Source organism: Lutra lutra, chromosome 8, assembly GCF_902655055.1.
Source record: "Lutra lutra chromosome 8, mLutLut1.2, whole genome shotgun sequence".
Lineage (NCBI taxonomy): Eukaryota > Metazoa > Chordata > Mammalia > Carnivora > Mustelidae > Lutra > Lutra lutra.
The window spans coordinates 64,259,631-64,285,754 of NC_062285.1; the positions used below are offsets into that span (position 1 = coordinate 64,259,631).

At 35.7% G+C, this 26,124-nt stretch overlaps 1 protein-coding gene across 1 annotated transcript in view; it reads left to right on the forward strand.

Annotated features, from left to right (window-relative positions):
- ADAMTS20 (ADAM metallopeptidase with thrombospondin type 1 motif 20) overlaps positions 1-26,124 on the forward strand; it is a 195,495-nt gene that overhangs the window by 26,956 nt on the left and 142,415 nt on the right. The window contains 1 exon segment of the mRNA XM_047742257.1: positions 12,653-12,912. Coding sequence (XP_047598213.1) covers positions 12,653-12,912 — 260 coding nt within the window.

Here is a 26,124-nt window from a genome sequence, read left to right on the forward strand (position 1 = left end):
CGACTGTCCAATAATGTGGGAAATCTTGTAGTTCCAGAGTAACTCCTCTAAAGTTTGGACAACAGTTAATAGGTTATTGTTAAATCATGGTAAGTGATGGAGTGGCTAAGTGGCTCAGTCAGTTAAACGTCTGACTCTTGATTTCAGCTCAGGTCATGACCTCAGGGTCATGAGGTTAAGCCCCACATTGTGCTCCATGTCGGGTGTGGAGCCTACTTGGGATTCTTTCTCCCTCTTCCTCTTTACCTTTTCTCTCAGAAAACAAAACAAAACAAAACATGGTAAGTGGATATGGGTTAGAATTGGATTGCTATGAAGGTTCATCTGAAGGTAGGAAGATAAGATTAATAAGGTAGAATTCTGTACTCTTGTCAGTCTTATTAGTGTTGTGCTATATTCTAACTTCAGCCACACTTGCAAAAAAACACACTAGAGATCAGTATTCAACATGAGTTCTGAATAAGTGATTTTTCTTTAAGGAATGAAACGTTTATTTTATTTGCATCTTCAGATGCTAGGGTATAAATTTAACTTCTATGATTCTCAAATATCCCTTCAAGAAGCCATAGGGTAGGAGTTTGGAAGATCATATTGGCATGTGCATAATTGTCCCTCTGTATTCTTATACTTGTGTCATTTGGCTTATTTATCTTAGTCCCACTTGGCTTAGAATTTCTGATAAAGGATAGGATTTGAAGTTGTAGAAAAAGCACTCATAAAATGCAAAGGGTTATACAGTTTTTCTATACCATTCGAGTGTAAAGATTGGGATGCCAAAAACTCAGACCACTGGTGCCTGTTCCTTTCCAAGAAAAATAATCCTAAAGGTTTGGAATTTAGGAATGAATGTGTGCCTGTTTTCAGCTCCTGATTCAGCTTGTTAGGGAAACTGTCTTCTACATCTTTGGAGTGAACTCATGGGGTGGCTTCTTGAGACTGTAGGTGAAGAAAAGGTATTTACTCTAATGCTTGACTTGTGTGCTCTTTGTCCTGTCAGCCCACATAGCAGAAGGAACTAGAATTTCTTGCTGGGTGTAGGATTAATAGGGATTAATTTGGGGGTTTCCAGTGTCCTTTTTTTTTTCAGAGCCTCTAGAGTGAAAGGACAGTACTGGATCTTTCCCAGGTCTATGCATGGTAGAGCTGAATGACTATATTCAAATTTTGACTCAGCTCTGATTCTGTAATTCAAGAAGGACTAGACCTCATATTTTCATGAATATGACTAGTTAGTTCCTCTTTTAGTTCTGTAGGAGACAGCATTTTCCATTATGACCCTGGTTACTAAATTCTTAGCATTCTGCACGTATTACCACATATGACCTTTTGAAGAGACGTGATCTGGAGCTCTAATGTAATAATTGATATTGAGGAAATCTGAATTCATTTCTTTGTTATGCCATTTGATTGGTGGCTACTGAAATTGTGTGTAACCTGTGTCACATGTCTGTTTTAAAAATGTGCACTGTAATAGAAATTGATTCAGGGATGCAGTGAGGACTAGTGATGTAATAATACTTTTATGTTTCAAGTTTCGGCTGGTCATGGGCAAGTCCATAATCTGCACATTTGTTACTAGTAGGTGGGGTTCTAATTAACTGGGGAACCTCTTTGAATTAACTTTATAAAATACTTTATAAGTTATGTGCTGTAATTCTATAAGGGTAGTGGTGATTTCTAAAATTGACAAATCATGGAGACTATAGATTTTCATGAGTCTTTGTATTGAAAACTAATGTTTTAAAAAATGTTTCAGAATTATATTTTATTACCTGTTACCTGGACAGTTGACTTTAACCTTCCTGTGTTCCCCTTTCTTCACATACAAAATGAGGATACTAATAGTACCTACCTTACAGAATTAATAATAAAGGGGATAACTTATGTGAATGTACCAGTATCTCGTACATGGTAAATTACTTCTTATTAGTGCTTATTAGGTTTATTACTGTTCATAGTTGGATTAATAACAAAACTCCATAGCATGGCACAATAAGACATATAATCCAGAAAAGTTTAAATCCTGAGGAAATCAGTTAGATTTCACAATATCTGATATGATCACTATTTAGGGCACACAGAATTATTTGAGCTGGGAACCTGGTTGGCCATTGAACAAGTGGTTTAAATGCAGATAATCCAGAATACGCCTCATTGGATTTTTATGCTCATTTTCAAAACAGTTACATGCTATTGGAGAAGTAGAACATTTGTTCATGTGGTCAAATACAGAGCATTAGTATCCGTTCTAAGCTCTGTAGAGACCAGAGTGAATATTTCACTTGCTCTCAGGCAAATCAAAGCAATCTCTCCATCTTTGAATTGCTGCTGTTGTACATCACAATTAGAGTTAATCATACCCTTGAATTTCTGGTCTCACAAACCTTTTGCCTCTCAGTGTGTTCCTTTCTTCCCCAATTTTTTTCCATCCTTTTTCCTAAAAAAAAATTTTTTTTTTCTCCATGAGCATTTGTTGAGCACTTACACAAGGCATAACCTATTGCCCTATAGTGTTCTTAGTGTTTAAAGAGTTTATAGCTTGCCGGTAGTGCTAAACAACATTGTTTAGTGGCGGGCTGTGAGGAAGGGCTTGGACTTATGGTCAGTGTGGATCAGTGGTAATTTGAGATAAATAGGATGCTCCTGAAAATGAATTTTTTAGATGTGAATGAAGGATAAAGGGGGTGGGACAGGGATTGAAGCTGGTGGGGCCATTTTGGAGACTTTATTTTTGCATTCATGATTCTAATATTTTAAGGTGTGAAGGACCCGGAAGAGTTTAGAGACATGGACCCTGTTGACAGTAGGAACAAAACAAGGAAAATTTTGAAGGAGAAATGGCAAAGCTTGGTGACCAGATACAAAGGGTACAAGCACAGGAAGAACTCAATGGAAGGGCTTGGTTTAGCATGAGTTGTGCATATTAGGAAGTTATTACTCATATTAATAGAGCAAACCTAGGAATAGGAAAAGAAAATGAATTATTTTATAGAATTTGAATACAAAGTGCCAGTAGGGTGTTTATGTAGGAATTATGGGTTTTTAGTTATATTTCTAGTTTACAATTTAACAGTAAATTTTTAGTAGTTTATGTTAGGGATTATTTTTAACAATTTCCGTGTATTCTACAATACACTATACTGCGGAAAAAGAAGTGTTATATTACAGATATAGTTAAATATTTATGTTCTAGTGGGCAAATAATCCATTGCATGATGTTCCTGATTTGATGGGTATGGTTTGCTTTAAATTATTTTTGGGTCCTAATACACTTGCTATTAATAAAGGATGCATATCATTTTAGCATTTGACTTGGAACATAAGTAAAAATAAGCATTCATAAAGATGACGTAATTGGCAAATGAGCTTTGAATATACCCATTTGGATATTTGGAAAGGTCATTTTATCATTTGTTTCACTGCTTGATTATGAATATCAAAATGTAATGAGATGAGTGTTGTAGCCTGTAAAATTTGTAGATGCTGTTTTTTTTTTTTTTGAATGGTAAGTATATATATATATATATATATATATATATATATATATATATATTTTTTTTTTTTTTTTTTTTTTTTTCAGCGTAACAGTATTCATTGTTTTTGCACCACACCTAGTGCTCCATGCAATACATGCCCTCCCCAATACCCCTCACCTGGTTCCCCCAACCTCCCACCTCCTGCCCCTTCAAAACCCTCAGATTGTTTTTCAGAGTCCATAGTCTCTCATGGTTCACCTCCCCTTCCAATTTCCCTCAACTCCCTTCTCTCCATCTCCCCTTGTCCTCCATGCTATTTGTTATGCTCCACAAATAAGTGAAACCATATGATAATTGACTCTCTCTGCTTGACTTATTTCACTCAGCACAATCTCTTCCAGTCCCGTCCATGTTGCTACAAAAGTTGGGTATTCATCCTTTCTGATGGAGGCATAATACTCCATAGTGTATATGGGCCACATCTTCCTTATCCATTCATCTGTTGAAGGGCACCTTGGTTCTTTCCATCGTGGCCATTGCTGCTATGAACATTGGGGTACAGATGGCCCTTCTTTTCACTACATCTGTATCTTTGGGGTAAATACCCAGTAGTGCAATAGCAGGGTCATAGGGAAGCTCTTTTTAATTTCTTGAGGAATCTCCACACTGTTCTCCAAAGTGGCTGCACCAATTTGCATTCCCACCAACAGTGTAAGAGGGTTCCCCTTTCTCCACATCCTCTCCAACACATGTTGTTTCCTGTCTTGCTAATTTTGGCGATTCTAACTTGTGTAAGGTGGTATCTCAATGTGGTTTTGATTTGAATCTCCCTGATGGCTAGTGATGATGAACATTTTTTCATGTGTCTGATAGCCATTTGTATGTCTTCATTGGAGAAGTGTCTGTTCATATCTTCTTGCCCATTTTTTGATATGATTATCTGTTTTGTGTGTGTTGAGTTTGAAGAGTTCTTTATAGATTCTGGATATCAACCTTTTGTCTGTACTGTCATTTGCAAATATCTTCTCCCATTCCGTGGGTTGCCTCTTTGTTTTGTTGACTGATTCCTTTGCTCTGCAGAAGCTTTTGATCTTGATGAAGTCCCAAAAGTCATTTTCGCTTTTGTTTCCTTTGTGTAGATGCTGTTTTAAAACATGGTTAAAAGATCCAATAAAACAAGTTTATTGTAATGGTTTAATGGACACAGAGATGTGAAAGAATAAAATAATTCTACCCACCTTTTATGTTGAGGTGTTAGAAATTTGAGGTGTATAGTTACATACCTTTTTATCTCATTATGTAAATTTGTATGGCTAAATACTTGTGTCCTTGGAAGTTTCTACAAAAATAAGATTATACTGTACATATCACTGACACTTAAATTTTTTACTTAAAAAACACATGGACATCCTTCTATATTAGACATGCAGAACTAATTCATTTTTTAACAGCTGCATAATGTCTCATTCAGTTATTCCTGTGTTGAGGTTAGCTTAAGAAGTCTTAAATTGAGTCTCTTGGGATTTTAGTTACAAAAGCCATTTCTATACTAAATAAACAGTGAAAACTTTCTTCCTAATATTCATACTGTGTATTTCATTTTATTGTCTTACTGCTTTAGATAGCATTACCAAAACAATAGTACATGATAGTAGTGAGAGATGTTTTATTTTAATAGCTATTAGTTTGGTATATTACTTTTTAAGAATTTAATTAAAAAATTGGGGCACCTGGGTGGCTCAGTCAATTGGGCATGTGCCTTTGGCTCAGGTCAGGATCCCAGGGTCCTGGGATTGAGTCCTGCATTGGGCTCCCTGCTCAGTAGGGTGTCTGCTTCTCCCTCACCTATTGCTCCCCCTGCTTTGTGCTCATGCAGTCTTTATATTTTTTTAATAAAATTCTTTATTTTTTAATCTACGAATCAACATGAAATGCAGGACTTGGACAGCAACCCATATGCAGCCACATAATTCCACTCCTACCCACCCTCCCATTTTGTCCTCCTGCCTCCCCTCACCTGAAGCACCCAGCATTTTAACTCCCATGTATGTCATCATCTTGCTTTCTATATATCCATATGTATTTATAAGAGTGTATATTGAGTTTATAAACCACCAAGAAGTAGGTTCTATTTAATTTTTCTCACTTTTTAAACTTAGTGACAAGATGCATTCATACTGTTGTGTGTTGATGGAGTATGAAATTATATTTTTTCTGAATTCATTTGTTTTGACAAAGTGTTATATAGAACATTCCCATTTCATTTCTTCTCTTTTCTTTTTTTAATTTTTTTTTTAAGATTTTATTTATTTATTTGACAGAGATTACAAGTAGGCAGAGAGGCAGGCAGAGAGAGAGGGGGAAGCAGGCTCCTTGTTGAGCAGAGAGCCTGATGCAGGGCTCGATCCTAGGACTCTGAGATCATGACCTGAGCCGAAGGCAGAGGCTTAACCCACTGAGCCACCCAGGTGCCCCCCATTTCATTCTGATAGAAATTAGACTTTTGACATCTCTAATGCTATATTTGCTAAATTCTGATTTTTTCCCTTTAACAATCATTGTCAAACAGTATCTTTTAGTGGTTAAAACCACTGACTCTGGAGCCAGATTCCCAGCATTTGAATCCCAGATGTGCTGTTTAACATACAACTGGATTTTATTGACCCAATATCTGTGAAACTTTTGTTTTGATAGGCAAATCTAAACTGTTCACTGCTATTATGATGAATGTGCTATTATGATAAATGGTCTATTAGTTTTGTTCCTTTTGTTTTATTGCAGCTCCATTGGTGATCAATTGTGGTTGTGAGGGTTTTTTTTTTTTTTGCACTCTTCTTTAAATTTTATTTTTTATAAACATGGTTGTGAGTTTTTTAATCTCTATGTTGCAGATTCCTCATCTGTAATATGGAGTTAACAATACCTATCTCTTACGGTGCTGTTTAAATGAATTAATATAAGTAAACTACCAGAAGAGCACTTGACTGACAGTAAGCAGAAGGTGTTAGGTGTTGTTTGTGTTTCATATTGACATTCTGATTCTTTTCCCATATTTCTTTACTTACAATGGTTTTTTCCCTTTAAAATTGGAAATTCTGGGTATCTGTTTCTCTTTGGTAATACGCTATATTTAAGTAGTTATATATACACTTATGTCTGGTATTTAAAGGTAAACAATTTATCTCTTTGGCACTAAGCTATATGACCTATCCCAGTTCCCTCCTGCCCTAGGGAAATTTTTTCCAAGTTGAATATGCCAATTTTCAGTGTCATCAGCAGGATAGGGATGTTCAGGTGCCCCACATTTTATTACCATGCCATGTCATTGCCAGTATTTTTCATTTTAGCCTTTTTGTTGGGGGGGCATATAATGTTTCATTGTGTTTTAATTTGTATTTTAAAGAGTATCAATTTTGGGGGGCATCATTTCATATATTACCCTTGGATTTTATCTATTGTGAAGTATTGTCTCCCTTATTTTTGTTTCTTGTTGGTTTAAGATTAACTGTATAATCTGTATATAAGCCCTTTGTTTATATATACTGCAAATATCTTCTTCCATAATGGTGTTTTTTAGTGAACACAAGTTCAGTCTTATCAAATGAATAGTTTTCATGTTTAGTATTGTATGTGTCCTAAGGAATCCTTTTTAAAATTTTTAACCAAGATTATGAAGATATTTTGTTATAGTATCTCCTAAGAACCTTATGAAGCAAATTTGGAATTGTTTTCTTTTTTGAAGTTCTTAGAGTATTGGAAAAAGTAGTGCCTTTTAAAAATATTTAGTAGTATTTACTGATAAAGCCATTTGAGGTTGGAATTTGGAAAAATTGATTAGGACTCAATTTTTTTTATTTTTATTTTTCGAAGATTTTTGTTTATTTGAGATAGATTGAGAGGAGAACATGATTGGTGGGGAGGAGGGGGCAAAAGGGAGAGGGAGAAACAGACTCGATCCCAGGACTCTGAGATCATGACCTGAGTGGAAGACAGATGCTTAATGACTGAGCTCCCCAGGCACCCTAGGACTCAATTTTTTAAAAGTTATGTGGTTCTTTAGGCTTTTTAGTTCTTTTTGGGTCAGTTTTGATAAGTTGTGTTTTTCCAAGAATTTTCTAGAAAACATTTATAAATTTGTTTTCCATCAAGTTGCTTATAATAAATACTTGTAATGTCTATGGGATCTTGATGTGGGCTATTTTTTCCTTTTTAAAAAAACTCCTCCAGAATTGGATCTTTGGATTGGAAAGTTTGTAATTTTGTTGTAGGGACTCTTTTTCCCTCCCCCATTATCCTTTTTCTTATTTTTTGCATTTCCTATTAATAGCTGTATTGTTTCCATTAATGTTTTCCTTCTAATTTGGAGTTGTTACTTTAGTCTACACAGAACCCTCTATGCTTACTTACTCTTCTTGTCAGTCTGACTACTTCAGAACGCAGTGCTTCCTTAATTGGATTGTGTTCCCATTTTACCTACCATTGCTAGCCAGCGAAATATTTGGTTTCTTAGGTCCAAGCTTGGGCAGACTTTAGGAGATTTCTCCCGCAGTGAGATATGGACAGGCCCTTCTAACCACCCATTCAAGTTTGTATGATTTTAATTATTTTAGACACCTCATATAAGTGAAATCATACAGCTTTTTTTTTTTTTATTTTGTCACTGCTCATTTACTTAGCATAATAACATCTTCAGGATTCATCCCTATTGTAGCATGTAACAGAATTTCCTTTAAGGCTGAATAATCCATAGTATGTATATGCCACATTTCACTATCCATTTATCCATTGATGGACATTCAAGTTGCTTCTACCTTTTGGCTATTATGAATAATGCTGAATGAACATGGGTGTGCATGTATTTCTTCAGGACCGTTTTTTTTTTTTTAATTTTGAATATATACTTAGAAGTAGTATTGCTAATCATATGGTAGTTCTACTTGTAATCTTTTTAGGCACCTTTATATTTTCTGTAGTAGCTGTACCATTTTTATAATTCCAGCCGTAGTGTGCAGGGATCTAATTTCTCCACATTTTGGCAACATTTAAGTTAGAGTAGCTATCCTAATTGGGGTGGAGTGATATTTCACTGTAGTTTTTTTTTTTAATTATTTATTTATTTGACAGAGATCACAAGTAGGCAGAGAGGCAGGCAGAGAGAAGGGGGGAAGCAGGCTCCCTGCTAAGCAGAGAGCCCGATGCGGGGCTCAATCCCAGGACCCTGAGATCATGACCTGAGCCGAAGGCAGAGGCTTAACCCACTGAGCCACCCAGGTGCCCCTTCACTGTAGTTTGATTTGAATTTTTCTAATTAGGTTGAATATCCTGTCAACATGCTTATTGGCTATTCATATATTATCTTTGGTGAAATGTCTATTCATTTCTTTGGCCCATGTTTGAATAGGGCTCTTTTGTGGAGTTGGAGGAGACTTTTGAAACCCCCTCCTGTGTGTATATATATGCATATATATATCTCCACTTGTTCAGGGAGTTCAATTTATGATACCTACCATTCCTGTATTTCCAATAGAATGTAATTATCTTGCTCAGGGGAAAAAATAAAGAACAGTGGGTTCATGGAGCTTACATTTTTCAGTCCATAAATAGTATTTTTTTTAAAGATTTTATTTATTTATTGACAGATCACAAGGCAGATTCTGCTGCCACTAGTTTCCCTAATGAAAAAATGAAGGCTTTCCTGCTGGCCAAATAGCCAAATAGGAACCTCAGCCTGAAAAGCCTAATCAGTGCTTTCCCCTTGGGCTTCCCAAAGCATCAGCTAAGCAAATGATCTAGAACCTGGCAGATCAAGATTTATGAGAGTAGAAATATGCCTCAATAGCTATGGAAGGCCATTTGTCTTCAATAAAAAAATAATAAACCCCAAAATATAATGCAGGTGCTGTTACAGAGCACCATCACCCTAAAGCTAAGGCTCCACGTTTTATGAGATTTATCTGAAAAATTGTTGAAATCAGGGAATTATGGTACATGCAACTCAGCTCTAGGAACTATGAAACACTTGTCAATTACTCCCCAAAAGTAGTGAGAATGAAAAACTTTGTTTTCCACTTGCTGCAGGCTTGGGTAACAATGCACTGTGATTGCTAAACAGAATCACACAGAGCTTCTGCCTCAAGATTTCAGCTGCATCACAGCACAACCATATGAATAGGCATTTTTTAACTTTATAAACCTAGCAACAAAACAGCCAACTGTTTTTCCTAAACAAAGCAGTTACAGTCAATTTTTTAGAAGTGAACTTGAAGGGCATGTGTCCGTCAACAGCACATAATTTTTTAATATAATTAGTAATAACAAAAGTAATAACTACCATTTACTGAGTACTGATCTAGTAGCTTTCGTTGGATTATCTAGTTTATTCCTTGGAAACCTTATGGTCTGTGATGGCAGAATATGCCAATCAAGATCCATACCGCTTCGGCAAAGGAAGTTACTTGAACTAAAAGCCTTAAAACAGATGCAAGGAAGGCATTTTTGTTCTCCTCTTCAGGAAAAAAAGACTTGTAGATCTTGTCTCCCATTCAGTAGGTTGCCTTTTCACTCTGTTGTGTCCTTTAATACAATTTTAAAACTTGGGGTCGTGCTGTTTGTTTTGTTGACTGTGCTTTGGTGTCTTACCCAACCAAAAAACCTTGTCAAAATCCAATGTCATGAAACTTTTCTACCATGTTCTCTTTTAGGATTTATAGAGTTTGAGGTCTTTAATCCATTTGTGAGTTTTCATAAGATAAGGCTCCAATTTCATTCTTCTGCGTGTGGATGTCCAGTTTTTTCCGTCACCTCTTGTTGAGACCGTTTTCTCATAGGTAGTCTTGGCACCCTTGCTGAAGATCATTTGACCATATATGTGGGTGTTTACTTCTGGGCTCTGTATTCTATTCCATTGATTTATATGCCAGTCTTGCTATGCACAGTCTTATATAAATCTTTTTGTTGATGTACGTTTTCCTTAGGTATGTATCTTATAGAATTGCAGGGGTGGCATAGACATGTGTCTAACTTGGAAATTGCCAAGTAGTTTTCCAAAGTGGTTGTTCTAACACTTGGTATTATTGGTTTTTCAAATTTAAGCCATTTGGATAGGTAGAACCACATTTTTTTAAATTTAATTTTTAATTTTAATTTTAATTTTTATTTTTTAATCATTTTTTAAAATTTATTTTCAGCATAACAGTATTCATTGTTTTTGTACCACACCCACTGCTCCATGCAATCCGTGTCCTCTCTAATACCCACCTGGTTCCCCCAACCTCCCACCCCCCCCACCTCTTCAAACCCTTCAGATTGTTTTTGAGTCCATAATCTCTTATTGTTCACTCCCCTTCCAATTTCCCCCAACTCCCTTCTCCTAACTCCCCATGTCCTCCATGCTATTTGTTATGCTCCACAATAAGTGAAACCATATGATAATTGACTCTCTCTGCTTGACTTATTTCACTCAGCATAATCTCTTCCAGTCCCGTCCATGTTGCTACAAAAGTTGGGTATTCATCCTTTCTGATGGAGGCATAATACTCCATAGTGCATATGGACCACATCTTCCTTATCCATTCGTCCGTAAGGGCATCTTGGTTTTTTGACTCTAGGTGAATTGTTAATTCAAAGCACTTAAAATTATTCTGAAATTTATCTTTAATATGTGTACTTGTTGTGTCTTCCTACTACAGTGTAACCTTTATGATGTTCTATTGGCTCTTCAGTTTCTAAATGTTTCCTGGTTTAGAGTATGCATCAATGTTTACGTGAAATAGATTAACAAATCCATATATTTATGTTCTTCTTAATAACCCTGAGACTTGTATATAATTATGACATATATATAGTACATAATTAGATACATATATATGTATATATTATACAATATATATAATTTATAATATATAAATTATGTCTGAGCTCTTTTCCAAGATCTATTAAGTGGTCATGGATATTTTATTGGTGGAGTCACCCCAGGAGAAAGATTTTAGGACAAAATTTTAGGGCCATACACTCAGTTTGCCAAATTCAGAATTTCCCACTGAGGTGAATTTAAAACCTAAGCACACAGTATATTAAAAGGTAGGAGGGTTTGGGAATCTGTGGAAACAATGCTCTTGTTTCTTACAAGCATAGGGTCGCTGCTTACTTAAAAGGAAATTATTTTTGTAATAGTTTTATATTTGTCTAATCTTTATAGTACAACTAAGTCTGAGTAGTTTCCAGGGTCTTTGATTTTTTTCTTAACTGATTCTTTGGTGTACTCTTCCATTGAAAATACTTCCACAAAACAGTTGTCTGAAAAAGAGAGAAAAAGGAGGAGAGAAAAAATGGAGAAGGACATAGGATGAGCAACTATGCTGCTTATAATTTTTTCCTAATAGCACAAATAATTAGTTTCTATAAATGCATAGGACTTAAATATCGCCTCTGTAATAATCTCTAATGTTGAATAATTTGAATGCTGTATTTAAACATAACATGTTATTGGGTATTTCATATAATCAAGTATTATAAAATTTATATCTACATCTAACTTTTCTGGATTCAAAAAGCCACCATTGTTCTATGGTTTGATTTTTTCTGTCTATGGTGATATTCACTTAAGTCTAACAAAAGCTTCTCCATATTGTCTTCAAAATGTGATTACTTTGTAATGGGTTGAAATGCCATTGGCTTGAGGGCCTAATTTACCTACTAAAAAAAAATGGGAACTCCTTGATTTTTTTTATGAACACAGTGGTTAACAATGGACTTGACCAGCCACAGCTGTTTAAAAGAAAAGACTTAGGGCACCTGGGTGGCTCAGTGGGTTAAGCCTCTGCCTTCAGCTCAGGTCATGATGTCGGGGTCTTGGGATTGAACCCCACATCAGGCTCTCTGCTTAGCAGGAAGCCTGCTTCCCCCTCTCTCTCTGCCTGCCTCTTGTGATCTCTGTCTGTCAAATAAATAAATAGAAAAAACTTAAAAAAGACTTAGAGTTTGGTTTTTCTTAGGGTAATCTATGAAAATGAACATTTTATTACTAGGCATAGTAATCCTCATGATACTGCTGCATAACACTTTTTTTTTTATCCTTGTGTTTCACATTGGAAGCGGATGTGTATGTATTAATTTTTGTGCAATATTTTAGTCCCATCTAATTAATGGCTCTGCATTATATTCTCTTTTCCCCCTAGAAAGTCAAATAAAGCAGACCACTTTACCCCTTCACAACAACAGCAACATGAACGAAGATCTTAATGTAAAGAAGGAAATGGCTCTAGAGTACCCTTCAAAAAATAAATCCTTGGAAGATGAAAGAAGTCCATTACATTCCAGGAAAAAACGTTTCTTATCCTATCCAAGATATGTGGAAGTCATGGTTACAGCTGATGCCAAAATGGTTCATCATCATGGACAGAATCTGCAGCACTATGTACTAACTCTAATGTCAATTGTAAGTAAACCTGTCCTTTAAACTTCCTAAGATGTTTAACGTTTTCTTCACATTTATTGAAAATCTCTGAAAACACTTACTGAAAATACTTGAATTATTCTTTATCGCATGAATGCTCTCTATCCCTTGGTAAAGGGAAGATCCTGGTAGCACTGATCTTTTGCCCCTTGAATCGGATTTTTAAACCCTCTTATTTCTGCATAGAAGGAAGGGGATGCTATTTTGTTCCTGTTACATTTACCAAATCAGAAATTGAGGCAAATGATACTTTATTTTTTAAGTTTTTAATTCTAGCATAGTTAATATAATGTTATATTAGTTTCAGGTGAATAAGTATAGTGATTCAACCATTTTATACATTGTTCAGTGTAAATTGTACTCTGATCCCCATCACCTGTTTCCTCCACCTCCCCCTCTGGTAACTGTCAGTTTTCTACTGTTAAGAGTCTGTTTCCTGGTTTTTCTTTTTTTTTTTTCCTTTGCTTGTTTGTTTTGTTAAATTCAACATGTGAGTGAGATCATATGATACCTGTCTTTCTCTGACTTATTTTGCTTAGCATTATACTCTCTAGCTCCATCCATGTTGTTGCAAATGGCAAGGTTTCATTTTTTATGGCTGAGTAATTTTCCATTTTTATATGTATATATACTGCCTCTTTTTTTATCCATTCATCTGTGGATTCTTGGGCTGCTTCTATAATCTGGCTATTGTAAATAATGCTTCAGTAAGCAGGGGTGCATGTATCCCTTTAAATTACTTTTTTTTTCTATTTTTGGATAAATACCCAGTAGTGTAATTACTGCATTGTAGGGTAGTTCTATTAACTTTTTGAGGAGCCTCCACACTATTTTTTACAGTGGCTACACCAGTGTGCCTTCCCACGAACAGTGCAAGAGGTTTCCTTTTCTCCACATCCTCACCAATGCTTGTTTCTTGTGTTTTTGAGTTTGGCCATTCTGACAGGTATGAGGTGATATCGCCTTGTTGTTTGATTTGCATTTCCCTGATGAGGAGTAGTGTTGAGCATCTTTTCATGTGTTGGCCATCTGGATGTCTTTTGAGAAATACTTTTCATATATTCTGCCAATTTTTAAATTGGATTATTTGTTTTTAGGGTATTGAGTTGTATCAGTTCTTTATACTGGATATGCCATTTGCAGATATCTTCTCCCATTCCATAGGTTGCTTTTTAATTTTGTTGTTTCCTTTGCTATGCAGAAGCTTTGTAATTTTTTTTTTAGAAGCTTTGTATTTTTTTTTTTTTTAGAGTGTGTGTGTGTGTGTGTGTGTGTATATAGTATATTTTTGCTTTTATTTTCCTTGCTTTAGGAGATAGCTCTTAAAAAAAAAAAAACAAACCTGTTGCTATGGCTGATGCCAGAGAAATGCTGTCTGTTTTCTCTTCTAGGGTTTTTATGGTTTCAGGTCTCACACTGAGGTCTTTAATCCATTTTGGGTTTATTTTTGTGCATGGTGTGAGAAAGTGATCCAGTTTCATTCTTTTGCATGTAGTCATCCAGTTTTCCCAACACCATTTGTTGTAGAGACTTTTTTTTTTCCCCATTGGGAAAAATGGGAGAAATTCCAATTGGTTATTCTTTCCTGCTTTGTTGAAGATTAATTGACCATATAGTTGTGGATATATTTCTGGGTTTTCTGTTTAGTTGATTTACATGTCTATTTTTATGCTTTAATTACTACAAGTTTGTAATATAACCTGAAGTCTGATATTGTGATGTCTTTAACTTTGCTTTTCTTTTTAAGATGCTTTGGTTATTCTTTTGTGGTTCCATATAATTTTAGGATTGCTTGTTCTAGCTCTGTGAAAAATGCCATTGGTATTTTGATAGGGATTGTATGAAATGCATAGATTTCTTTGAGTAGTATTGACATTTTAACAATGTCCTTCCAACCCATGAGCATGGAATGCCTTGCATTTCTTTGGGTCTTCTTGAACATTTTTCATCAGTGTTTTATAGTTTTTAGAGTATAAGCTTTTCACCTCTTTGGTTAAGCTTCCTAGATATATATATATTTTTAGAACACTTGTAAATGAGATTCTTTTCTTTCTCTTTCTGCTGCTTCATTACTGGTATATAAAAATGGAACAAATTTCTGTACATTGATTTTTGTATCCTGTGACTTTACTGAATTCATTTTTCAGTTCTAGTAGTATTTTGGAGTCTTTAGCGTTTTCTGTGTATAGTATCACCACATCTGCAAGTAGTGAAAGTTTTACTTCTTAACAATTTGGATGCCTATTATTTTGTTTGTTGTCTAATCACTGTGGCTAGGATTTCCAGTACTACATTGAATAAAGGTAATGAAAGTGTGATACCCTTGTCATGTTCCTGATCTTAGAGGAAAAGTTCTGTTTTTCCCATTGAGTATGATTTTGGCTGTGGGTTTTCTTTTTCTTTTTCTTTTTTAAGATTTTATTTATTTATTTGAGAGAGAGCACACAAGCATTGGGAGGGGCAGAGGGAGAGAGATAAGTAGACTTCCCACTGAGTGGGGAGTCCAACATCGGGCTTGATCCCAGGACCTGAGATCATGACCTGAGCTGAAGTGAGATGCTTAACCAAATGAACCACCCAGGTGTCCCAGCTGTGGGTTTTTCATATAAGGCCTTTATTTATGTTGAGGTATGTTTTCTCTAAACCTACTTTATTAGGGTGTTTTTTGTTTGTTTGTTTTGTTTGTTTTTTGTTATGAATTATGTTTTACTTTGTCAAATGTTTTTCTGGATGTATTCAAGTGATCATATAGTTTTTATCCTTATTAATATGGTGTATCACATTGATTGATTTGCGAATATTGAACCACCCTTGTATCCAGGGAGTAAATCCTGTTTGATTGTGGTGAATGATTTTGTTGTTGTTGTTGGATTCCGTTTACTAGTATTTTGTTGAGGATTTTTGCATCTATGTTCATCAGAGATACTGGTCGTAGTTCTTTTTGTGTGGTATCTTTATCTGGTTTTGATATCAGGATGATACTAACCTCATAGAGTGAATTTGCAAGTTTTCCTTCCTCTTTGATTTTCGAATAGTTTGAGGAGAATAGGTATAAACTCTAAATATTTGGGAATTCACCCATGAAGACTTCTAGTCCTGGACTTTTGTTTATTGGGAGGGTTTTTTTTTTTTAAGATTTTTTTAGTTTATTTATTTGACAGACAGAAATCACAAGTAGGCAGAGAGGCAGGCAGAGAGAGAGGGGGAAGCAGGTTCTCCACTGAGCAGAGAGCCCAATGCGGGGCTCGATCCCAGGACCCTGGGATCATGACCTGAGCTGAAGGCAGAGGCTTTAACCTGCTGAGCCACCCAGGCACCCCATTGGGAGTTTTTTGATTACCGATTCAATTTCATTGCTGGGAATCATTCTGTTCAAAGTTTCTATTCCTGCTTCAGTTTTGTAGATATATGTTTTTAGGAATTCATTTAAGTTATCCAATTTGTTGGTATATAATTTTTTATAATCTCTTACAACTGTTAGTATTTCTGTGGTGTTGGTATTTCTTGCATTTGTGAGATTTGTGACTTTGAGTCCTCTTTGTGATGAGTCTGGCTAGAGGTTTATCAATTTTGTTGATCCTTCAAAGAACTAACTCCTGGCTTCATTGATCTTTTCTGCTTTTTTTAAAAAAAAATTCTATATTTATCCTCTAATCTTTATTATTTCCTTCTTTCTATTGGCTTTGGTTTTGTTTCTTTTTCTGGCTTCTTTAGGTTTAAGGTTAGATTGTTCATTTGACATTTTTTCTTGCCTCTTGAGGTAGGCCTATATTGCTATAAACTTCCTTCTTAGAACCATTTTTGCTATATTCCAAAGACTTTGGACCATTGTTTCATTTTCATTGGGAGAAATGATATTTTTTTTAAAGATTTTATTTATTTGGCAGACAGAGATCACAAGTAGGGAGAGAGGCAGGCAGAGAGAGAGGGGGAAGCAGGCTCCCTGCTGAGCAGAGAGTCCGATGTGGGGCTTGATCCCGGGATCCTGGATCATGACCTGAACTGAAGGCAGAGGCTTTAACCCACTGAGCCACCCAGGCGCCCCTGGGAGAAATGATATTTCAAATTATAAATGTATTTATGGGGATAAAAGGATAGGCTAATACCGAGAGAGAGCTGCTTTAGCAAATTTGGAATGTAAGATTACAGTAGCTGTGAGAGTTACTGATCTGACATTGACATCTCTTTTGAGCAAGGGTGGTGGCAGTATCCATGGAACAGAATTCTAGACCTAGTGAAGGATCTATACAAATATATCCTATACATACACCTACTTAAATCTGTTGTCTGGGACATTTCTGGATTTAGGCCTGTTTTGGAGTAATTACTAAAAGCACCCACCTTTCATGCTCAGGAGTCTCCTGATTTAGTTAATGAATTATATAGTGACTTATTTATACAGATTTAGGGTATTGGAATACACATAATGGCTGGAAGTGCCTGTATTCACATGTAGGGAATTCAGGCCCACTTGATTGAACAGCTTGGCCAGCATACATCTATTGGCCACTGTAAAGTTTTCTTAGCTAGAAATGCCCACTTAAGTACATTTTGACTTGAAGACAGTGAGACCCTATTGTTTTCCTTATATATAATATTTCACCTTAAATTCTTATGATTATATGTGCTAAGAATAAATAGCCTGTGTTGCCTAAGTACAGTATTTGGTACAAAGTGGGCATTTATAGTTAATGAAAGATAGAATGAATAAGTGATTAATACTTTTTTCAGAATGCATGACATTGTAAAGTAGACCAAAAAAACAGATGATTCAAAATGATTTCTGAAATTGTACAAAATGGACACTTGTTGACTTGAAATTTTTAAAATGAAAACAGAGCTATACATAGAAATTTATCCTGATAACATGCTTTACCTCTGAATCTGAAGTAATTAGATGTGTAATTTTCTAGATGTATAATATCTACATGTGGGTGTGGCATGCTCATTATGAGGAGGTTCTAATGACAGCACTGACACAGAGGATGTTCGTTGATAATGCAGGAAATTGAATCAATTATATGGAGCAGTAGAGGGTAAACTTTGTAATTTTAAATGGTTAAAAGAGATATTCATTAAGAAAATTGTGGGGAGGAGGGTAGAGATACTGAGGGGAAAACATTAGATTTTGTAAATGCAACAGATTGTGAAGACTGCCTAATGATGAGCAACTTTGATACCTGTGCTGTGCAAATATGGACTAGAAGGAGGAAAGGAAAATAAGAAGAATGTTTATCGGAAAAATTTTGGAATAGCTACAGACAGTTTTGGTGATAATGGCATTCTCAGAAGAGTTTTGTTACCTGTATTTCACATAAAAATCAATATAATTACTGTTTGGAAGATACTGTGACATAACTTGGAGATTACTGAAGTTGCCCATGGGAGTTTTAAAGCCACAGCTCATCAAGGGCAAAACAGACCTTTTGACTTCATAGAAAGTAAATTAGCTTCTGAGATTGCTTGAAACAGTAGCCCAACGTGTGTACTTTCTAGGTTCTTAGTTCCACTAGGAGAGCCAATTTCAGTTGAAGATGAGATGTTAATAGATCTAGTCAACTGGTTGTGTTGAGCTCTCATTCATAAGGAGACAGACCGCAGCAGGGTCAGGAAAAAGGGAGGCATTCCAAATGTAGATGGATAGGAGGAAAAATTTACTCTCTTTTGAGGTGGTTTGGGTTTTATAGATGCTTTCTTTCCTCTTCAGAGGTCAAATTTCAGATGATTTAAAATTACTGAGTTTAATGCTTTCTCCATTCTTTTTCATTAAAAGAATGTGTGGAATTTAAGAAACAAAAATAAGGATATGGATAAAGAGCCAAACCAAGGAACACTCCTGACTGTAGAGAACAAACTGCTGATTACTAGAGAGGAGGTGGGTGGAAGGATGGGTGAACCGGGGTGATGGATGTTAAGGAGCACTGATGTTGTATGGTGTTCTATACAACACCCAGTGATGAGCACTGGGTGTTGTATGGAAGTGTTGAATCACTGTAATGTACACCTGAAACTAATATTACTATGATTACACTGTATGTGTAACTAATATTACACTGTATGATAACTACTGGAATTTAAATAAAAAGTTAAAGAATGTTCACAGGAAAAATCATGATCACAACTATATTTGCAGATATAAACCATGTGAAAGTAATTGTGACCGAGAGTGACACTCTCCTTGTATCACCTGGGACTTTCCTAGTTTTAGTGTTAAGACTCCTGTCCCTGGAAACCCCGTAGTCCTAGGCAAACCGGGACAGTTAGGCACACCTTGGAGAGATGGTTAAATCTAGTTCAACTTGTTTTATCTCCACTCATGAGTTCCATTTCCAAAATTGCTCTGAAGAGGTAAGAGGAATGCTGTCTCCATGTAAGTATCCGCAGGTGTTTCTGGTTGAGGAAGGAGCCATTGAGATCTTGCACATTCTCTCCTGTTTTTTAAGAAAGACTTAACTGCATTTATTCAAACACACACAGGATATTGGTAATGTTTTTGGTGATAGTAATTTAGGAAAAAGACAGGAAAATGTGATTTAGACTTGAAGTATAATTGTGAACCACTTAAAGAAAAGTTCAAAATCACAAAAAAGTTTTTGTGTGTTGGCTCCAGATAAAATAGGGAGAATAGCTGAATGCTTCAACACTGAGCCAAATGGATTATATACACCATTTAGAGAATTATCTACTCTTAACCATCCTGCACAAGGTACACATTTGTACTGTCTTAAACTGTTTCTTTACTCAACAATTTAACAAAATGTGTACAGTGATACAGAAATGTTGTGTGATTTAATTCACTAGAGTTGCTATACAAATAACATAATGATCTTATTCAAAATGACTTCAGCATGAAAATTGGAAAGAATTGTGTATAGCGTATCTAATGAAATGAGTTTATGTTAAATGCTCAGAGATGTTGAGGTATATTCTATACAAAAGTATTTATCTTTAGAGAATTTGGGTGACAGTATTTGATTAAAATGGCATTTACATATAGTTAAACTACCAACGTATTTTTCAACTAGAGAGTTACTTTCTTCAACAGGCTTACTTTGATATTCAGTGACTTATTTAATAAACCTTGAAGATATTTACTAGATCAGAGGCTCTATGCTCCGTTGGGTTCACAAGGCTTGACTTTGTAATATTCACCTTCTTAGAGATTTAATCATGTAAATTTAAGGAACACCATATGATCATCAGGAATTAGCCCTGTTATTAAAAATATATTTGCTGTTAGAGGCATTTATCAACAAAAAAACCTCACTTGTATTATACTGACTTAATATCCTTGCTTTCACTGATGTAATTCAGGGTAGACATTTTCAACCACACTAAAATAAAAACTTAATAATGTACTTTTTATATTTCAGTTATGACCATTAATGTTTGCTTTTCCTTTCTTCAACTCTGTTCTAATAAATTTAATTTTTTTAATTGAAGTATAGTGACCTATTATGTTTCAGTTAATTCTCTGCGCATACATACTTTGCATGTAGTGGAATGTAATTTTCTAACTTTGAGCAAAAAGATGTGACAAGAGTAGAGATCCTTATAAACAAAATCTCTTCACTTTGTTAAAATCAGTTTTATATAGGTGATTTTGAAGGTGAAGGTGGTCAAAGCTACAAACTTCAGTTACAAGTCCTAGGGGTGTAACACACAGCATGATGAATGTTGACATGGTGATAATTTTATGTTTGAAAGTTGTTTAGAGTAGATCTGAAAAGCTCTTACCACAAGAAAAAAAATTATAACCGTGTATGGTAGATGTTAACTTATTGTGGTGATCATTTCACAATACATACATTTATCAAATCATTGTTGAATATCTAAAAGTAATATGTCTGTTATCTCAAAAATGGCTTAAAATGACAAAAATGAAGATAGCCTGTAAGCATATCATATGGACATTTGCTGAAGCTCTATATACAGATTACTTCAAAATAGTTGGTCAGTTAATGGTGACAGTAACTTCATGATTTGCATGAAGTGTATTTTGCCTAGAATTTGCTTGACACATTTAAACAATAGAATTTATACAATTTCTTCTCTACCTTATTTTTAAAAAAGATTTATTTATTTATTTGACAGACAGAGATACAAGTAGGCGGAGAGGCGGGCAGAGAGGGATGGCGGGGGTGGGAAGCAGACTCCCTGCTGAGCAGAGAGCCCCATGCGGGACTCGATCTCAGGACCCTGGGATCATGACCTGAGCTGAAGACAGAGGCTTTACCCACTGAGCCACCCAGGCGCCCCTCTTCTCTACCTTTTTTGATAAATGTCTGTGAATTATTGTTTTGTGAGATCTATCTGTAAAAGAAACATAAACTTGATATGCTAGGGGAACAAATGCTTAAAAAATAAGATTCAATACATTTTAACTAGATCAATAAAAATTCTAAAATGCAGCCCTCTAACATGTGGTGATTATAGTTACATATATCAGTATTGCATGGCTCTGTAGAACAAGAGGTCACCTTAGATGTCTGTTCTAACGTTTTCTAAGGTGTAGTCTGTGGAATGGAGTACTAGAACTGTGATATGCTCCATAGCAAGAAGGGGAAAAAGTGTTCAAGCATGTGTGTGAAATAATACTTCTCAAGATGCTGAAGATACCTACTTAACTTTTTTACTAAACGTTTCTCAAACTGTGGAATGATTTTTGTTCCTTAAAACAAATGCTCTCCACACTCCTCCCCAAATAGCATGTGGTAAATACTAATTAAATGTGTTAGGGCATTGTGACCAAGGGTGTTCTGTGCCTCAACATGGTTGCAGGTATTGAGACAAAAAGTAGATAGACCAAATTCCTGAACTGAGAAGCTTCCTTGTAACTAGCAATAGAGCTAGAACTAAAACCAAGGTCTCCTGACAACCTAAGAGTTCTTTGAGGCCACGGTCAAGTGACTGTAGCAGAGCAATGTCATGAAACATATGAGGGTTCTGAAAGCAATTTTTTGTACCAAGAGTTAATTAAAAGGGCTTAGGGTGGAATGCTGAAATTCCCTGAGATAGATTCAATGGTTAGAGCTAAAGCCAATAAACTTATTAATGTATTCATGAAGAACTAGCAAACATGGTACCCTACCATCATGGCAATCTAATATGGGGTGGTAGTTTGGGGATGAGAGAAACACGTATATGCCAATTAGAAAAGCCTCTGAGTAATGAACGGGCCCCGTGGTCATTCATCTGCCTGTTTCATAATTCCGTTTAATTGAATAGTTACATCATTGCATCTTAATAAATATCCAAATACAGTAAAAGGTATGTATATATTGAATATGAGCACATAGATGATGGTCAGCACATACAAGAAGAAATTCATATGATTAAATAGGATAACCTTAATTACTTCAGGATACCATTTTAGTATAAAAGCAAAATATTAATCTGAGGGTTTTGGGGGGAGAGGTGTGTGTGAAGAATTAAATTGAGCCCTCTGTATCTTCTACCTCTGGAAGAATGAGGGTTTTTTTTTTTTAAGTTTTTATTTAAATTCCAGTTAATGTACAATGTAATATTAGTTTCAGGTGTACAATATAGTGATTCAACAATTCCATATAACACCCAGTGCTCATTATAGCAAGTGTGCTCATTAATCCCTCCACCTACCTCCCCTCTGGATGTAGCATCAGTTTATTCTCTATGGTGAAAAGTACGTTTCTTGGTGCCCCCACTTTGTTCCTTAAATTTCACATTTTCACATATGATTTCATAAATCATATGGTATTTATATCTGATTGTTACATTTCACTTAGCATAATACTCTGTAGCTTCATCCATGTCATTATAAATGGCAAAATTTCATTCTTTTACCTGGCTGAGTAATATTCCGTTATAGATATATTTACTACATATTCCTTATAGATCTGTTACTTTTCAGGTGCAGTATCTGTTTCCTTCTGAAACTCAATATTTTTAAGACTATATATTTTGTAGCTGATACTACAATATCTGGATTGTCATTTTTAGTCAACATTTTTGGGGCAATGAGTAGAGAAATTAGCTGTGTAGATACTTCATAATACTTAAGCTTTTTTCTATGTGGAGTAACTGGGAATACATGGCTTCCTGTGACATAAAAGTCTTTACAACCGTTCGTTTTTAAGGGGGAAAAGAGCCTTTGTGCATACCTTGAGATGTATTATTTACTTTGTAATTTGACTTAGAAAAGCATCCACTTTTAAACTCACTGCATCAGAGGATAACTCTGTAGTTACGAGTATGTGTATACTTTGTTTTCTATGGGAGAAAGTATTTTTTTTTTAAGTAACATGGAAAATATCAGCTCAACAACTTTCCACAGCTCTCATTTTCAAGTAAGCAATACTTCAGTGTTAACAGACTTGAATGCTTGAAATTGCCAACCATTTGATTGTCCCTGTTGTAACTTACTCTCAACCCCTCTCCCAAGACCAACACTTTTGCCAAAAAATGCTATTGCCAGAGCTGAAGGCAACACGGTTGGTAGACCAACCTGTAAATATTTGTGGCTGTGCAGCTAAAACCATAGAAAAGGTGTTAGAATGTGTGTTGAAATCCATGCTGACCCCACAGTGTCAGCATTTCTGGAGATGCTTTCGGCTCTGGTTCTGGTTGTACTCCATGTAGCAAAAGAAGCAGCAGCAGCCGTGTATGTCACTCATTATATTGAAACCACTTGGGCTGATGGAATGAGGCCTTCATTCACTACTAGTACTTCCAGCAAATTTTAAGCTCTAGAAGGTCAGGGCCCATGTCTTCCTTATCTCTCAGTTGCTAGCCAACAAAGCAGGGCGTAGATGCTGAATATTTATCCAAAAGATGAGACAAGTAGGATCTCCTCAAGCAATGGCTTATCTTGGTTTGGGTAGTGGTCCAGAAGATGGTAGTCCAGGTTTCAGAAACTTTAAATTGAGGTATAATTGACAAAGTATATAGCAGTGATTTGAGTGATTCAACAACTCTGTGTTATGCTATGCTCTCTACCAGTTTAGCTACCTTTTGTCACCGTCCAATGCTATTACAATGCCATAGACTGTATTCCCTATGCAGTACCTTTCATCCCCATGACTTCTGTAACTGGAAACTTGTACCTTCTCTTTCACCCATTTTGCCCATCCCCCATCCCCTCTCCTCCAGCAACCACCAGTTTGTTCTTTGTATTTGAGTCTGTTAATGCTTTGTTTTGCTTTTTAGATTCCATGTATAGTGAAATCATATTTATCTCTTTTTTTCAGTCTGACTTATTTCACTTAGCATTGTCTCTCTAGGTTTCCTCCATGTTGTCACAAATGGCAAGATCTCATTCTTATGGCTGAGTGATACTTTGTTACAAAGACACGGTGTCTTAACTATTCATATCAGTGGACACTTAGATTGCTTCCGTATCTTGGCTAGTGTAAATAATGCTGTGTAATAAATATAAGGGTGCATATAACTTTTGAATTAGGGCTTTCTTTGGGTAAATACTGGATCATATGATATTCCTATTTTATTGTTTGAGGAGCCTTCCTACTGTTTTCCATAGTGGGTGCAACCTCTTTACATTCCTATCCATGGTGCATAGGGTTTCCTTTTTCTCCACTTCCTCACCAACACTTATTTCTTGTTTTTTGTTTTTTTGGTTTTGTTTGTTTGTTTTTTTGGATACTAACCATTCCTGATAGGTGTAAAGTATTATCTTGTGGTTTTGGTTTGCATTTCACTGGCCAGTGATGTTGAGCAACTTTTCATATGTCTGTTGGCAAAGTGTATTTCATCTTTGGAAAGAGGTCTATTCAGGTCCTCTGCTCTATTTTAATTGGATTGTTTTTAAGAGATTATATATATATATATATATATATATATATTTTAAACTTCATTTATTTTAAGTTCTTTATATATTTTTGATACTAATCCCCATTGGATATATCATTTGCAATGTCTTATTTTGTAGGTTGCCTTTTATTTATTTTTTTAAAAGATATTATTTATTGACAGCGATCACAAGTAGGCAGAGAGAGAGAGAGGAGGAAGCAGGCTCCCTGCTGAGCAGGGAGCCTGATGCAGGACTCTATCCCAGGACTCTGGGATCATGACCTGAGCCAAAGGCAAAGGCTTAACCCACTGAGCCACCCAGGTGCCCTGTAGGTTGCCTTTTAATTTTGATGATGGTATCCTTGTTTGTGCAAAAGCTTTTTATTTTGGTGTAGTTCTTGTAGTTTAGCTTTTTTTCCCCTTGCCTGAGGAGACCTATCAAGAAAGATGTTACTAAGGCCCAGGTCCTGAGGGGATTATGTTTCTGAAGGAGTGCAAGACACAGGCATTGAATGTGGAAGAAAACCACTACTGCAGTGAAAACCTTTAGGATGACTACAAGTAGAAGAGATGAATGTAGTGAATTAGCACCTTAACCAGGAATCACAAACTGAGCCTATGTAGAGGGGCTCATAGAATTGCATTTTTCAGTCTTGAATAATTAAAGACCAGGTTATGACCTGTGACCTCTTTTAGGGTTCCTTATGTGATTTTGGATGAATCTGTTTCCATGGATTCCAGTAGTACTAACCATTAAAGTTATAAGCACACTCAGAATTGGAAATATGCAGCCATTGTAGAAAATAGTAGGTAAAACTACCAGAAAAATAGGTAAAACTTATATATATATTTTTTGAGAATAATGATTATGTAAATTATGGATTGTGACACAGAATGAAGTGAAATTCCTGTTGAATCATCTAAAATATTTTCCAAGCCGTTAGTGTTTAGGTTACATGAGGACTTTGTTAAAATGCAAATTGATTGATTCACTACTATAGGGTGGGGTCTGTAATTCTGCAGGTCTTTTTTTTTTTTTTAGATTTTTAAATTTTATTTATTTTTTTTAAGATTTTTTTTAATTTATTTATTTGACAGAGATCACAAACAGGCAGAGAGGCAGGCAGAGAGAGAGAGGAGGAAGCAGGTTCTCTGCTGAGCAGAGAGCCCAACGCGGGGCTCGATCCCAGGACCCTGAGATCATGACCTGAGCCGAAGGCAGCGGCCCAACCCGCTGAGCCACCCAGGCGCCCCTAGATTTTTAAATTTTAAATTTTTATTTTTATTATGTTCAATTAGCCAACATATAATACATTATTAGTTTTTGATGTAGTTGCAACTCTGCATTTCAGTCAGCTCTAGGGAATACATACGTGGCTGATCCACAGGCTGATCTCAGTAGGTTTAAAG